General features: G+C 62.8%; 1 protein-coding gene and 1 long non-coding RNA gene across 4 annotated transcripts; one reads left to right on the top strand and one right to left on the bottom strand.

Annotated features, from left to right (window-relative positions):
* Positions 1-2,382: 2,382 nt before the first annotated feature.
* IGFALS (insulin like growth factor binding protein acid labile subunit) lies at positions 2,383-12,668 on the top strand. 2 transcript variants are annotated; one of them, XM_019468128.2, is made up of 2 exons: positions 2,383-3,531; positions 10,674-12,668. In XM_019468128.2, the coding sequence occupies exons 1-2, from the start codon at positions 3,501-3,503 to the stop codon at positions 12,473-12,475; spliced, it is 1,833 nt and encodes a 610-aa protein (XP_019323673.2). In that variant the 5' UTR covers positions 2,383-3,500; the 3' UTR covers positions 12,476-12,668. The 2 variants fall into 2 exon arrangements, with proteins under 2 accessions (XP_019323673.2, XP_019323672.2); XM_019468127.2 differs by lacking the exon at positions 2,383-3,531 and adding an exon at positions 8,562-9,730.
* On the bottom strand, positions 5,471-10,680 carry LOC109278121 (uncharacterized). 2 transcript variants are annotated; one of them, XR_008419088.1, is made up of 3 exons: positions 10,331-10,680; positions 5,710-8,408; positions 5,471-5,619 (listed from the first exon to the last, which is right to left on the bottom strand). It is a non-coding gene; the product is annotated as an uncharacterized LOC109278121 (long non-coding RNA). The 2 variants fall into 2 exon arrangements; XR_008419089.1 differs by lacking the exon at positions 5,471-5,619 and having other exon boundaries at positions 5,673-7,181; positions 7,394-8,408.
* Positions 12,669-13,224: the final 556 nt, after the last annotated feature.

Here is a 13,224-nt window from a genome sequence, read left to right as displayed (position 1 = left end):
AAAGAAGAGAAATGAACGTTTCTGAAACGTACGAACACAGAAGCGCGCCCCCGCACCCGGCCTCTCCCCACCCCGGGAGCCCCAGATAGCAACTCCCTTTGCACGTGTTGTCCTTGGTGGTGGGACCCGCTGGGCCACCCCCACTCACTGGCTCTTGGGCTGTGGCGCGGCTCAAACGCTCTCACGTGGGCCCCAGCTGGCCGTGGAGGACGGGCACTTCCACGCGGGAGAACATGTTGGTCCATCGGTGGAGGAGTCTTGTCCGCCGCACGAGGGTGTGGACCGCCCTGGGGCTGCTCCGCGGGCCTCGCGTGCGCTGGCGTCTGCGGCCCCCCGGGAAGCGAGCGGGGCGCTCCGTGGAGGCTGCACGAGAACCGGCGGGGACGGGGGAGGCTGGCCGTGTGCGTTTCCGACCCCGGGCTGCCTCTCCTCGGGCTTCTGGCCAGTGTTCTGCTGGCTTTGCTCCTCGCCGACCTTCCCCGTTGAGGGTCAGCCGCGCTCCGGTCACACGTGTTTGAGTTGGTTGCTCCGCACTCTGTCGTCTTATTGAAGAAATCTTTGATGGGGTCAAGTTCATCTCCTACTTTCCGTCCTCTGCTGCCCTCCTGGTTACGTGCTTGCTTCTGACACTTGTGTTTGTAATTCACGTGAAGATGCTGTTTATGCCGGCGGTCGGTGGTTTGCCTCCCTGGAGGCACTTTACGTCCCCCCTGCTCGTCTTCACTGCCAGCCCGAGGGCCCGCATCCGGGGGTGCAGACCCGTTCTGAGGCCCCACATTCCCCGTTACTACAGCTTTAGAATAAGTCTTCGTTTCTAGGGACACGGCCCCACCTGGCCCTTTGCCCGTATGTACGAACGTTAGAGTATTGACAGCTGTGGTTTGGGCTGGAATAGGGTTCACTGGATTTCTGGACTTGTGACAAGTGTCAGGCCATGGACATGCCCCCCCCCCGTCTGGCATTAGGGTCTCTGCCGCTCTTCCTGCTGCTAAAACTCGTGTAGTGCCAATGTCCGCGTGGCCCTGTGACTGAGGCTCGCGGTCCCCAAGGAGACTGTCCCCTCAGATGGCTGTAAGCTTGGGCCCCCCCAGGCCTCCTGCCCACCTGGCTGCGACTTCCACGCATTCCCACTGACCCCTCACCTTCCGTAGGTCACCAGCATGGCTCCTAGAACTCAGAGAAGTGCCACTGTGATGATTTTGCAGTATGATTATAATGGGCACAGCCAAGCAAACAGGGCCCGGAACGTGGGCTGTGCCCCCTGTGGCACACGTGAGCCTGTGTTGAGGTGCTCTGGGGTCACAGCGTCATCCCTGGCCTTGCGAATGAACTCTTGCCACTGGGTGGGTCCTTCTGGTAGGACTGTCCCCCTCGAGTGACCGCGTTAGGGTGAATTCAGGTGTGTCGAGGCTGCTGTGACCATGTGGGAAACTCCAAGGAAGTAGAGACTCCCTGCCCGACCCAGGGGAAGGCAGAGCGCCACGCAGCACCTGCCTGGGTGACGTCGGGTGTCACGGCTTCCTTCCCAGATGTCGGTTCTCCGGGAACGTCAGTCCCAGTCTTTGTTCTTGTCGTAAATGGCGTCTTTTTCAGATCATGTCAGTGCTCAGGAATGTAAAGGAGCGCAGTGAGCTTTGTTTAGGGAACCTGCTTATCCCCACGTGGGCTCCGTTTCCTTTGTGAACTTTCTGCGGTCTTGCTGCTCGGCCTTTTGTCCTGTGGGTCTCCCGTGTTGAGGTGGGGGAAGGGGAGAGGGGCACTGCTCCTCGTCCTGAACCCCAGTGACCGGTTTGACAAACACCTGGGGGCCGAGGCCGAGCTACCCTCGGGGTTGAGTGAACACAGAAAGCCCTGCCCTTGTCGAATTTCTGTCCCGGTACAGGGACGGAGTGACAAGATGGACATCCTGGGCAGCTCGGACTGAGGAAGCACTAAGGAAAATAAAGTGGGCAAGGAGCAAGCGGGAAGCCTTGTGGCCAGGGAGGTGACATGAGCAAAAACCAAAGGTTCAGGGAGAGGGCCTTGCTGATCTCTGGGAGAGAACAGAGAGTGCCGAGGCCCTGGGGCAGAAGTGTGCGACGGGAGCCCAGTGTGGCTGAGCCGTGAGGGGAGGCGATTGGGGAGCGGTGGCAGGCGGGTCAGCAGACAGGGTGCGGGGGGACCCTGGGGGCCACTCGCAGCCGTGCAGAGGTGGGGGCGGGCGGGTCTCCACGGGCTCTCGAGTGCGTGTGGGGCCGCAGGGGAGGCCAAGGGGTTCGCAGCGCGAGCCAAGCAGTGAGCACGCGGTTGTGGGGGGGTCCAGCTGCGTCCACTGGGGCGGGGGGCCGGTCCAGGCCGAAGCACGCCCTCGGGAGTCGCCAGCACCCGGGAGGCTGGGCGAGCTAGCGGGGCAGTGAGGTGGGGACGCTGGGGCGCCGGCAGGTGGCAGGACACGCAGAAGTGTGGCCAAAAGTCACCCCCAGGGGAACCGGGCTTCGTCACATGCTTTCCTCTGGTCTGGCCGACTCTACGTGAGTATGTCGGCGGCCGCACTCTGGCCTTCCTTGTGCAAGCCCGGTCTGCTTCCTGTAAATGACGGCAACACGGTGCGGGGGCAGGGGGAGGTCTCTTCACTAGTGGGGAGCTCGAAGAAGGTGATTCTGCTGGGAGCCTGGTGCTTGCTCTGTGCACTTTTTCACACCACCGGCTCCCTTCGTAAACGGTTATGGGCTGTCCCTCTGTGGGCTTCAGCCACTTGGGGAGACGTCTTTCTTTGCAACATTTTCTCTCTTCTCTTTTCAAGAATTAAATCTCCATACCCAGTGCGGGGCTTGAACCCACACCCCACTGAGCCAGCCAGGCACCCTCCTTCCAACATTTCCTGAAGGGGTCAGGGGTGCCCTCCTGCTCGCTGATCTCTTGCTGCGGCTCCCGCCTCCTGGGCTCCTAGGTGTCGCCTTTCTGAGCACGGATGCGAAGCTGGGAGCCTGTCCGAAGCGTGCGGCGCGGGGCACGGCGGTGTGGCTGGGGCCTGGTGTGGCTTCTCTCCTTCACCTCTTCCCTGACACGTAGGGGCTCTGAGGCAGCCCGGCCTCCTCCCATCGGGCACGAGCCCAGGGCCCCCACGGCCCGGGGAGGAGTGCCGAAGTCTCTCCCTAGGGCCGTGCGCCCGCTTTCCTGGCTGGGGTCTGTCTGCCCTGCTGTGGTGCTGCTCTCCAGCTAGGAAGGCGCTGGGGTCTTAGCGGTGACCGGGCCTTACTAATCAGAACCTACCACGTCTCTTTGTACGACGTGAGGTTCACAGCAGTGACCCGAGTGTGTGTTTCAGGGCCTTTGAGGACGTTCATCGTGGTGTAGCCCCCTGAACTTTTCATCATTAACGTGTCAGTGAAACCATAAAAGCAGAGGCTTCTCTTGGTCCATCTCCCCAGGATGTCGATCCTGGGCCGGGGCAGCAGGGAGGCCTGGGACGTGGTCTGGTGTGGGGCCCACAGATCCAGACGGCGAGACACCCTGTGCCCATGTGCCGCCGGGGCTCTGTCTGCATCAAAGGTCAGCCCTTAGCAGAGGAGGGGGTCAAGCCCATCCGGGGTCCCACCGTGGCCAGGTGGGTGTGTGTAGACGGGGAGAGGGGGGCGAGGAGGCAGGACACCACATCCTGTGTCTTCCTTCCCCGGCTGCCAGCTCAGACAGGTGTCATAATTATGTGTCACCTGGAACCCTGACTTTCTAAGAGTCCTCCGATGAAGCAGCAAATGGCTCCTGTCCGCTGAGTGGGCGTGGCAGCCACTGGGGACAAAGAACACTTCGTATGTACAGCGTAAGCAAGAGTACAACCGAGAAATCGCAAGGAAAATAAGTAACGTAGCAGTAAGGATTAGAGGTCTTAATTCTCTGCAAGAGCCAGACCGCGTCGATGCCATCGCCGAGGACGCGGAAGGAGCACAGCGCGCGACTGCTCGACGGAACCCGCCTGGGTTCAGAACGGCCCACGCAGCGGCGTCCTCAGGCACAGACCACAACTCCGGCCACGGAACAAGTCGTCCTAAGTTTCCAGAAGCCAACGCATACAAAGTACGTCCTCTGACCCCAGCGGAATTAGTTACCTGTGGCAGAATGAAGTGAGGAAAACCTCCCCCCGTTTAGAAGTGAAGTAACAGATCCCTAAGCATGTGGGTCAAAAGAAGCAAAAGCGGACACCAGCGTCTGTCAGACATAGACAAGCCCAGGGCCTCCTCCACCTGCACAGAAAAGGCTTCTACGTTAGGAAACTAGAGAAGAGCAAGAGAAACACAAAGGAAGTAGAAGAAGACAGGAAATCAGCCGGACAGTAAACCCAAAACGCTCTGAAAAGATCATCAAGTTGACAGACCCACAGTGATACAACACCCAGGTTCCCGAATTCACGCGGGAGACGGGACAGGACCACCCACCCTGCAGAAATAAACGTCAAGGCCTCTCCAGGAATGCGAGTGAACGACACCGACGAATTCCTACAGACACAAATCACTTAAATGGACTCCGAAAAAACCAGAAAAACACCACAGACCTGTAATAAGAAACTGAATTAACACAGAAAGTCTAAAGTTCACACAAAGGAAGAGCCTGGTGACTTCACGGAGCATTCGGTCAATAACACCCATCACTCACAAACTCTTTCAGGAGACAGAGGGACGCTTCCCAGCTCCTTTGCGACGCAAGCCTGGGCCTGACAGAAGACTGGACGTCAGTGTCCCTGGTGAACCTAGATGTTAACTTTGTAACACAGCATCAGTAACCCAAATATGGCAGCACTTGCACCATCAGCCGCACATCTGAAAACCGACAGACGTCGCGGCCCATCCTAGGGGAACGAAGGACAGAATCCACGGGATCAACTCAACGGGCGCAGCGAAACAAGGAACGAAACCCGGCACGTTCGTGGTGAGAAGTGCCCAACCGCGGGAAGGCAGCTTCCTTGGCCTCAGGATAAAAGACACCTGTGCGAAGTTTCCTCGCGGACCTCGTGCCGGCAGCCTCGAGTCGGACCCGGGCCACGCTGGACCACAGTGTCTGCGGGGCTGCGTCCTCCCGGAGGCGCCCACGTTCCTCGGCTCCTGGCCTCCTCCCTGTCTACTCCCCACCCGTGGTTGGGGTCCTCTCACTGCCTACGCCCGCCCTTCCTGACCCCCCCCGCTTCCACCGTCAAGGACCCTTGTGGTGACACTGGGTCCATCTGGAAAACCCAGGTTAGTCTCACTACCCAGGCTGATCAGCACCTCCACTCCCTTTGCCCGTGTAACCCGACACAGTCCGGATTCCGGCGGAAGGACAGGGCATCTTCGAGAGCATCATTCTGCCTGTCAGAGCATCAGAAGTCATGGTGACGGGCCGAATGCTCACCTCCAACACCAGGAGCAGGTGAGGGAGGTGTGCTCTCGCCTCCGTACTCAACATCGTACTGGGCGTGCAGGGAGGCACGGAAGGAACAGAAAAGGGGTAGTACACAGACTGGAGAGAACAAGCGAACACGTTCTTAGTCACAGCTGATAGGGTCCTACGGAATCCAGATACACGCACACACCTGGCCGGTGAGTTTGACGGTCCCGGACACAAGATCGGTAAGAGAAATACAGGATCTTTCTACCAGCTAATGACCACCTGGAAATGAAATTCAGACGACTTCATTCACAACGGCACCAAGACTAATAACATAAGTAGAAACTATTTTATCAAAAACACAAGGGGCACCTGGGTGGCTCAGTCGGTTAAGTGTCCAACTCTTGCTTTCGGCTCAGGTCGTGATCTCAAGGTTGTGAGTTCAAGCCCCACATCAGGCTGTGTGATGAGCAAGTATCCTGCTTGGGCTTCTCTGTCTCTCTCTCTCTGCTCACGCTCGCTCTCTTGCTCTGTCTGAAAATAATAAATAAACGTTAAAGTTAAAAAAATAGTGTCAAGTTTAGAAAAATTAAGGAAGATGTAAGTAAATGGGAAGGTACTCCGTGTCTCTTGATTAGAAGAACTTTGTGATCTTGGGTTAGGCACACAAAAAGCATGAAACAAAAAAAAACCTCAGTAAGCTGGACTTCACTAAACTTTCACATTTCAAAGGACAAAGTTTTTTTTTTTTGAATTTTTTTTTTTTAACGTTTTTTATTTATTTTTGAGACAGGGAGAGACAGAGCGTGAACAGGGGAGGGGCAGAGAGAGAGGGAGACACAGAATCGGAAACAGGCTCCAGGCTCCGAGGTGTCAGCACAGAGCCCGACGCGGGGCTCGAACTCACGGACCGCGAGATCATGACCTGAGCCGAAGTCGGCCGCTTAACCGACTGAGCCACCCAGGCGCCCCGAGGTTTTTTTTTTTTTAATTGGTAAGCCACAGGCAAGGAAAAGTATCTGCAAGTATCGTGTCTGATAACCTACAATTAAAGTCTGACAACTCAGCAAACAATTTAAAAACGTGCAAGACTCCGATCAACACCCTGCCCGTGAAGACGAGGACCACTGTGCACATGAGAAGGCACTCGGCCCTAACCGTCCACGCCACGCAGGGTCGCGGGATGGGAGCAGCTGACCTGCAGACAGCACACCCCGCGTGCAGGTGAGGACGAGACCCAGCTGGAACGCTCCTACTTCTCACAACGTTACGCTTTTGAGAATGGTTTTTTAAAAAGTCAGACATAAGGGGTGCCTGGCTGTCAGGAGAGCACGAGAGTTGATCTTGGGGTGGTGAGTTTGAGCCCCACGTCGGGCATAAAGGCTACTTAAAGAAATCCTTAAAAAGTTATACATAAATATCCTGTGAAGCAGCAATTCCACTCCTGAGAACCTACTGGAAGGACAAGACACACGTCCACACCAAGACTTGTATCTAAACGTTCACGCCAACGCTGTAGCAGCCCCCAAAACAGAAACAAAGCAAACGCCCATCAGCCGGCGAGTGGACCCACACGTGGTGCAGATCCCTAGGGCGAACAGCCATTCAGCCAACAAGGCACGAAGGACTCACACGCTGCTGTGTGGGGGACGCACAAGACCACAGAGCGCACACAGGGTCCTGTAGCGGCGGGGGGAGGGGGGGGCACGCCGTCCAAACCACAGGGCTGTGCGCTTTCTACGCGTCACAAGGCTGTTGGCGCGGAAGAGAGCCGTCGGTGAAGGCGTTGCGCCAGCTAACGCTCACTGTGCCACCCCACAAGCGACAGGCGCGTCCGGCCCGGACTGATGGGAGACGGAACCCAAGGGAAAAAAAGGGATCAAATAACATCAAGAAGCAACAACCACCTAGGAGAAAACCTACACGCGACCCGAGATCCCAGGAGCACCGAGAGCACCGCGTGCAGGGGCGGGAAGACAGCATGGTGAGAACACCCGTCCGCCACGAACCTGAGCACGACCCTCACCCCGACAGCCTCCGGTTTCGGCTCACACACCCGGCAAGCTGCTCCCGCGACGTGTGAGGAACCAAAAGGGGCCACGCGTAGGTGGCTGGACTGCTCCGGCGGGGATCTGCTCCACAAGCCACGGACACTTCCCCACACCCTCTGGCCTCGGGGGCAGCCCCCCAGGGCCGGGGGCCCCGACATCGTGTCCACACGCACATCCACGGGGCACTCTGGTCCCTGTGGCACATGGGATGTGACCACACGAGGGTCTGCACGGTCAGGACTCTGGGTTTGCTGTCCCTCAGGCTGGCACCCGAGGAACCCAGCTCAGTGACCCTGCAGGGTCTAGGGACAGCAGGCAGGACGCCACGGCCCACATGTGCCCGATGGGGGACTTGTAGCCCGAGAAGAAGTTTTTAAACACACACATCAGACTATCCGACAATCGAACAAAATTACACGCACATCACAAAATGGGACATTCCCCCGGGGAGAAGCCTGAGGTGCTGGTGCGTCACCGACATTTGAGAAACAAACGACAGCTGATGTTCACTCCCCTTTGGGGCCGGGGACGGCCGGGGCGGGGGTGCGGTGTGTGACTCGACCGCCCAGAGCAATCCAAGTGTCGCGCCCCGAGATCTGAGCTGGACGCCAGGACCGCTCAGCCTCCGTGACAGCAGCGGCCAAAGCCAGTGCGCGAACCCCGTACACAGAAGCTTGGAAGCAAAGGAGGCCGCGCGCCTCGGGCAGACCCTCGGGCGGTCAACCGTGCGTGGCAGGCGCATCAAGGGACCCGGCAGCCAGGACAGGCCGCTCTGGGAGGCCTGGGGCGCCGGGGACGGGCTGGCATTGCGGCAACCCCCAGTCCCCTGAGTTCTCCAGCGCCCCACTCGGGATCTATAGACAGCACGGTCCCCTCCCCATGCTCACCCTCCCTTCCCGACGAGGGTCCTCGGCCACGAACGTGCTGAGTCCGCACTTTGCGCTGTGTCAGTGCGTGTTTACCGTGTAAATTTCTGGGCGTGGACTTTCTCCCGGCAGATCTATAATTTCTCAGAACGGCCTGGAAATCAATCAAAGCTCAATAAAGGGAGAGATAAAGCTGCCCTCACCCCCAAGCATGAGCAACTAAGGCAGGGCAAGGGCGAGGCAGGGTGGGGGGCTGGGGAGGGGCGCCGCAGCTGCCCACTGTCCCCTCCATGGGGCTGTGAAGCAACCGCCACCCTCCGCGTCGCCTCGCGGTGGGGGCGTCACGTTGGAGTCTGAACGTCGGCAAGCCCTGCCTCCAGCCCCGCCTGCGCAGCCAGAGGAGGGCCCCGTGGGCAGAGGCCGGGAGGCGGGGCTGGAGGGCCGACTGCACCCCGCCAGCCCCAGGGAAGAGGGGGTCTGGGCAGCCAGAGCAGAGGCCCGTGGATGAAGGCACAGCAGGGCTCCCCTCGCTCGAGCAACCAGCACCTCGCCGCCCCCCTACTTCCTGGCCTGACCCGGGGCTGCCCGCAGGCCAGGCGCTGGGCCGCCATCCTGTGCGGAGCGGGGTGGCCGTGCCCCCCCCCCCCAACAGCTCTGGGGACAGCAGGAGTCCCAAAGCAGGTGGAGGCTGGTCTTGCGGCGCAAGACCTGGCCCCCAAGGCTGGGCCTCCCTCCGCTCTTCCCGGGAGGGCAGTGCTAGGAAAGCAAACACGAGGTGGCCGGGAGCCCGGCTGGTGTTCCTAGAAGAGGCTGGGGGAGGAGGAGCTGCCAGACACCAGCTGACCCTGAGGTCGCAGAAGCCCCGGGGAGTCCTAATGAGGACCCCACCCAGGCTGTTAGGAAACGGGCAGGGGGAGGGAAGGTGTGGCCAGCACGCCAGACCCAGCTCCTACTTAACTCCCACGTGGCCATCTGCTGAGCGGGGAGGTCCCCCACAGCGGCCCGAGGGGCCCCCACCTTGGCTCCGGGGGCTGGCCAAGCAGAGGGGCCTCCTCTCCCGGCTTCCCCAAAGCTGTCCCAACCACAGGCTGCTGCCGGGGAGACCCCTGCCCCCACACGCCTGCTGCCCCAGCTCTGCCCTGCTCAGCCCTGCAGGGCGAAGGTGGGGGGACACACCCGTCCCCCAGAGCTGCACCACCGCCCACCTCGATCCCCAAAGGTGGCTTCGGGGTGAACGCGGCACCCCCCGACTCTCCCGTGCTATCTGCACCCTGGGCGCTCGGGGCCGATGCTGGCAGCCGGGCATGAGGGGGTTAATGGAACCCGGGTCAGCAGGGCTGGGCTGGCCTGAGGCAGGGTGCTGGCTGCCCCAGCAGTGGGGAAGTCAGAGGGCAGGAGCAGCCGGCCCCAGCAGACGCACCCCTGCTCACTGCCCGTCTGTGGTCTGCTCTGCACACGGGATGGCCCTGAAGAGAGGTGAGGCGCCCCCAAGTGCCCCGGCCCCTCGCTCTGGGGGCAGCCGCCCGGCCAGGGGAGGGCCCTTCTGGGTGGGCCGATGGGGGAAGTGTCCCTGCTGGGGTCCCAGAACGCCTCAGTTCCCTCTGTCCACCTCCACTCTGGTCCCAGGGACCAGGACAGTGGTGCAGGGGAAGGGTAGGAGTCCCCTCTCAACCCCCAGAGACCCTCCCCTGGGGACTGCTCCCCTTCCAGCCCCGCGGGGCCTCGTCCCGTCCACAGGGGATGGGGCATGCTCTGACCTCACGCTGAGTCCCTGAGCCCTTCCAAGGGCCGGGACAGGCCCAGTTCTGTGGGTAGCCCAGCGTTCAATGCAGGTTTTGGGGTGGCGCTGCTGTGAGGCCCAGCGCCCTTTGTCCTAACACACCCCTGGCCCCTGGTGAGGGGATGGCGTTCTGTCCACCCTGCTTCTGTCCCCATGCCGGCAGCGGGCTGCGTATGCCAGGGAACACCCGTGTGAGGGCCCTCCAATCTGGGGGCAACGGCCGGCGCTCGAGGGCAGCGAGCACACGTGACCCGGGCCTGTGCCGGAAAGCCCTCCCGCATTCCCCCTGGGCCCACCTGGCAGCCTGGCCGGTGCCCGTGTTCGGGACGCAGACGGCCGCCCGGCTCTACGGGCAGGTTTCCCCTGGGAAGGGGCATCGCTGCCCGGCCGGGTGGAGAGGACAGTTGGTCTGGAGCCGGACGACAGCTGTCCTGTCTGGCTCCGCTTCTGGTCCCGGCAGGGTGAGTACGACTCGGCTCCCACCTTTCTGCCGCCTGACTGGCAGCGCCTGTCTTTACGGTCACGTGCTGCGGTCTCGGTGCCGAGTCCCATACTGGGCTGCGGGCGCAGGCCGAGGCCTGGAACGTCCCGGGTCTCGCTCGCCCCGGGACTCACGTCCTCCGGCTCCTCTCCTTGCAGGAGGCCCGGCCCTGGCCGTGCTCCTGGTCTCCTGGGCAGTGCTGGGCCCCTGCGGCCTAGAGGGAGCGGAGCCCGGGGCTCTGGGGAAGGCGGAGAGCCCGCAATGCCCAGCCGTCTGCACCTGCGGCCACGAGGACTATTCGGACGAGCTCAGCGTCTTCTGCAGCTCCAGGAACCTCACGCGGCTGCCCGACGGCATCCCGGACGGCGCCAGGGCCCTGTGGCTGGACGGCAACAACTTCTCCTCCATCCCCGCGGCGGCCTTCCAGAACCTTTCCGGTCTTGGCTTCCTCAACCTACAGGGCAGCGGGCTGGCCGGCCTGGAGCCGCGGGCACTGCTCGGCCTGCACAACCTCCACCACCTGCACCTGGAGCGGAACCAGCTGCGGGGGCTGGCGGCCCACACGTTCCTGCACACCCCGGGCCTCGCCTCGCTCGGCCTCGGCAACAACCTGCTGGGCAGGGTGGACGAGGGCCTCTTCCGGGGGCTGTCCGGCCTCTGGGACCTCAACCTCGGCTGGAACAGCCTGGCCGTGCTCCCGGACGCCGCCTTCCAGGGCCTGGCCGGCCTCCGCGAGCTGGTGCTGGCGGGCAACAAGCTGGCCTACCTGCAGCCCGCGCTCTTCTGTGGCCTCGGCGAGCTGCGGGAGTTGGACCTGAGCAGGAACGCCCTGCGCAGCGTCAAGGCCAACGTCTTCGTCAAGCTGCCCAAGCTCCAGAAGCTCTACCTGGACCACAACCTCATCGCCGCCGTGGCCCCCGGCGCCTTCCTGGGCCTGAGGGCGCTGCGCTGGCTGGACCTGTCGCACAACCGGCTGGGCGGCCTCCTGGAGGATACCTTCCCCGGCCTGCTGGGCCTGCACGTCCTACGCCTCTCGCACAACGCCATCGCGGGCCTGCGGCCCCGTACCTTCAAGGACCTGCACTTCCTGGAGGAGCTGCGGCTGGACCACAACCGCGTCCGGCAGCTGCCCGGCCAGGCCTTCGAGGGCCTGGGCCAGCTGGAGGTGCTCACGCTCAACGACAACCAGATCCAGGAGATCGAGGCGGGCGCCTTCCTCGGCCTCCTGAGCGTGGCGGTCATGAACCTGTCCGGGAACTGCCTGCGGGCGCTCCCGGAGCAGGCGTTCCAGGGCCTGGGCCGGCTGCACAGCCTGCACCTGGAGCGCAGCTGCCTGGGCCGCATCCGCCCGCACGCCTTCGCCGGCCTCTCGGGGCTGCGCCGGCTCTTCCTCCGCGACAACGGCATCGTGGCCGTGGAGGACCAGGGCCTGCAGGGGCTCGCGGAGCTCCTGGAGCTGGACCTCACCGCCAACCGGCTGGCACACCTGCCCGGCCAGCTCTTCCAGGGGCTCGGCAAGCTGGAGTACCTGCTCCTCGCCGGCAACCGGCTGGCGGCGCTGTCCGCGGACACCCTGAGACCCCTGCGGCGCGTCTTCTGGCTGGACGTGTCGCACAACCGCCTGGAGGCCCTGCCCGAGGACGTGCTGGCGCCGCTGGGGCAGCTGCGCTACCTGAACCTCAGGAACAACTCCCTGCGGACCTTCGTGCCGCGGGCCCCCGGCCTGGAGCGCCTGTGGCTTGAGGGCAACCCCTGGGACTGCGGCTGCCCCCTCCGGGCCCTCAGGGCCCTGGCCCTGCAGCAGCCCGACGTGGTCCCCCGCTTCGTGCGGGCGGCGCTGGACGGCGACGACGGCCAGCCGCCCACGTATGCCTACAACAACATCACCTGCACCGGCCCCGCAGCCGTCGCTGGCCTCGACCTGCGGGACGTGGCCGAGGCCCACTTTGCTCACTGCTGACCGCGGGCTCGCCGGCCCAGAGCCCGGCGGGGACACGATGTCCGCCTCGGGGGCCAGGCGTCACCTGCTCGCTTGCCGGGGTCCCGTCCCTGGGAGGACCCGGGGCAGCCGGGGGGGGGGGGGTTCTGCTGGTGGGGGCACCGCCATCACATAGCACCCCCCCAGTCGGTAATTAAAAGCAATCTAACACATGCGTGTGACCGCAGGGGTGTAGCCTGGGGGGCGGGGGTGGGGAAGAAGGGTTCCGTCCCGGGTCCCCATCCTGTGTCCCCCCACCGCCACACCCCTCCTAGGACGCCCGCCCACACCTGAGGGGCGGCAGCACCCACTCCGGGGCCCCGGAACCTCAGCTGTCCTCTTCGTGCAGTGTCCCTGGAGGCCCTGGTCCTGGGAAGCCGAGGTTCAGCCGGGGCGGCCTCCGTTGCCAGCTGGGACACCGGTCCGTGCCCCCAGCTCCCGGCCAAAGCTCTCGGCAGTGCCCCCTTTGCCGTCCTTTCCACACCCGGAAGCATCTGTCCGTGGCGCGCCCGCCCCTGTCCCTCAGGAAGTGGGACCGGAGGTTGCCCTCCACCTCGCTCTTCTCTCCTGCTCTCAGCTCTGCCCTGGGCCCTGCGGCGGGAGGAGGCGGGAGGAGGCGGGAGGAGGCGGGAGCGGCTGAGCCTCCCCCAATGCACATGCCTCTCCGCCATCACCAAGCCCTCCTCGTGCTGCCACCACACTTGACCCAAATGTCTCCAGGGGGCTCGGGG

The sequence above is a fragment of the Panthera pardus genome, unplaced genomic scaffold (genome assembly GCF_024362965.1).
Source record: "Panthera pardus isolate Hobbes unplaced genomic scaffold, ASM2436296v1 HiC_scaffold_4, whole genome shotgun sequence".
NCBI classification, from domain to species: Eukaryota; Metazoa; Chordata; class Mammalia; order Carnivora; family Felidae; genus Panthera; species Panthera pardus.
The sequence above is the reverse complement of the archived record's forward strand: the minus strand, read 5'-3'. Positions and strand labels throughout refer to the sequence as shown.

Bases quoted from the DNA above. Each gene is read 5' to 3' on its own strand.
- IGFALS (XM_019468127.2), top strand. From the start codon at position 9,130: ATGAGGACCCCACCCAGGCTGTTAGGAAACGGGCAGGGGGAGGGAAGG. The intron at 9,731-10,673 runs GTGAGGCGCCCC...CTCTCCTTGCAG, and splicing joins CGGGATGGCCCTGAAGAGAG to GAGGCCCGGCCCTGGCCGTG.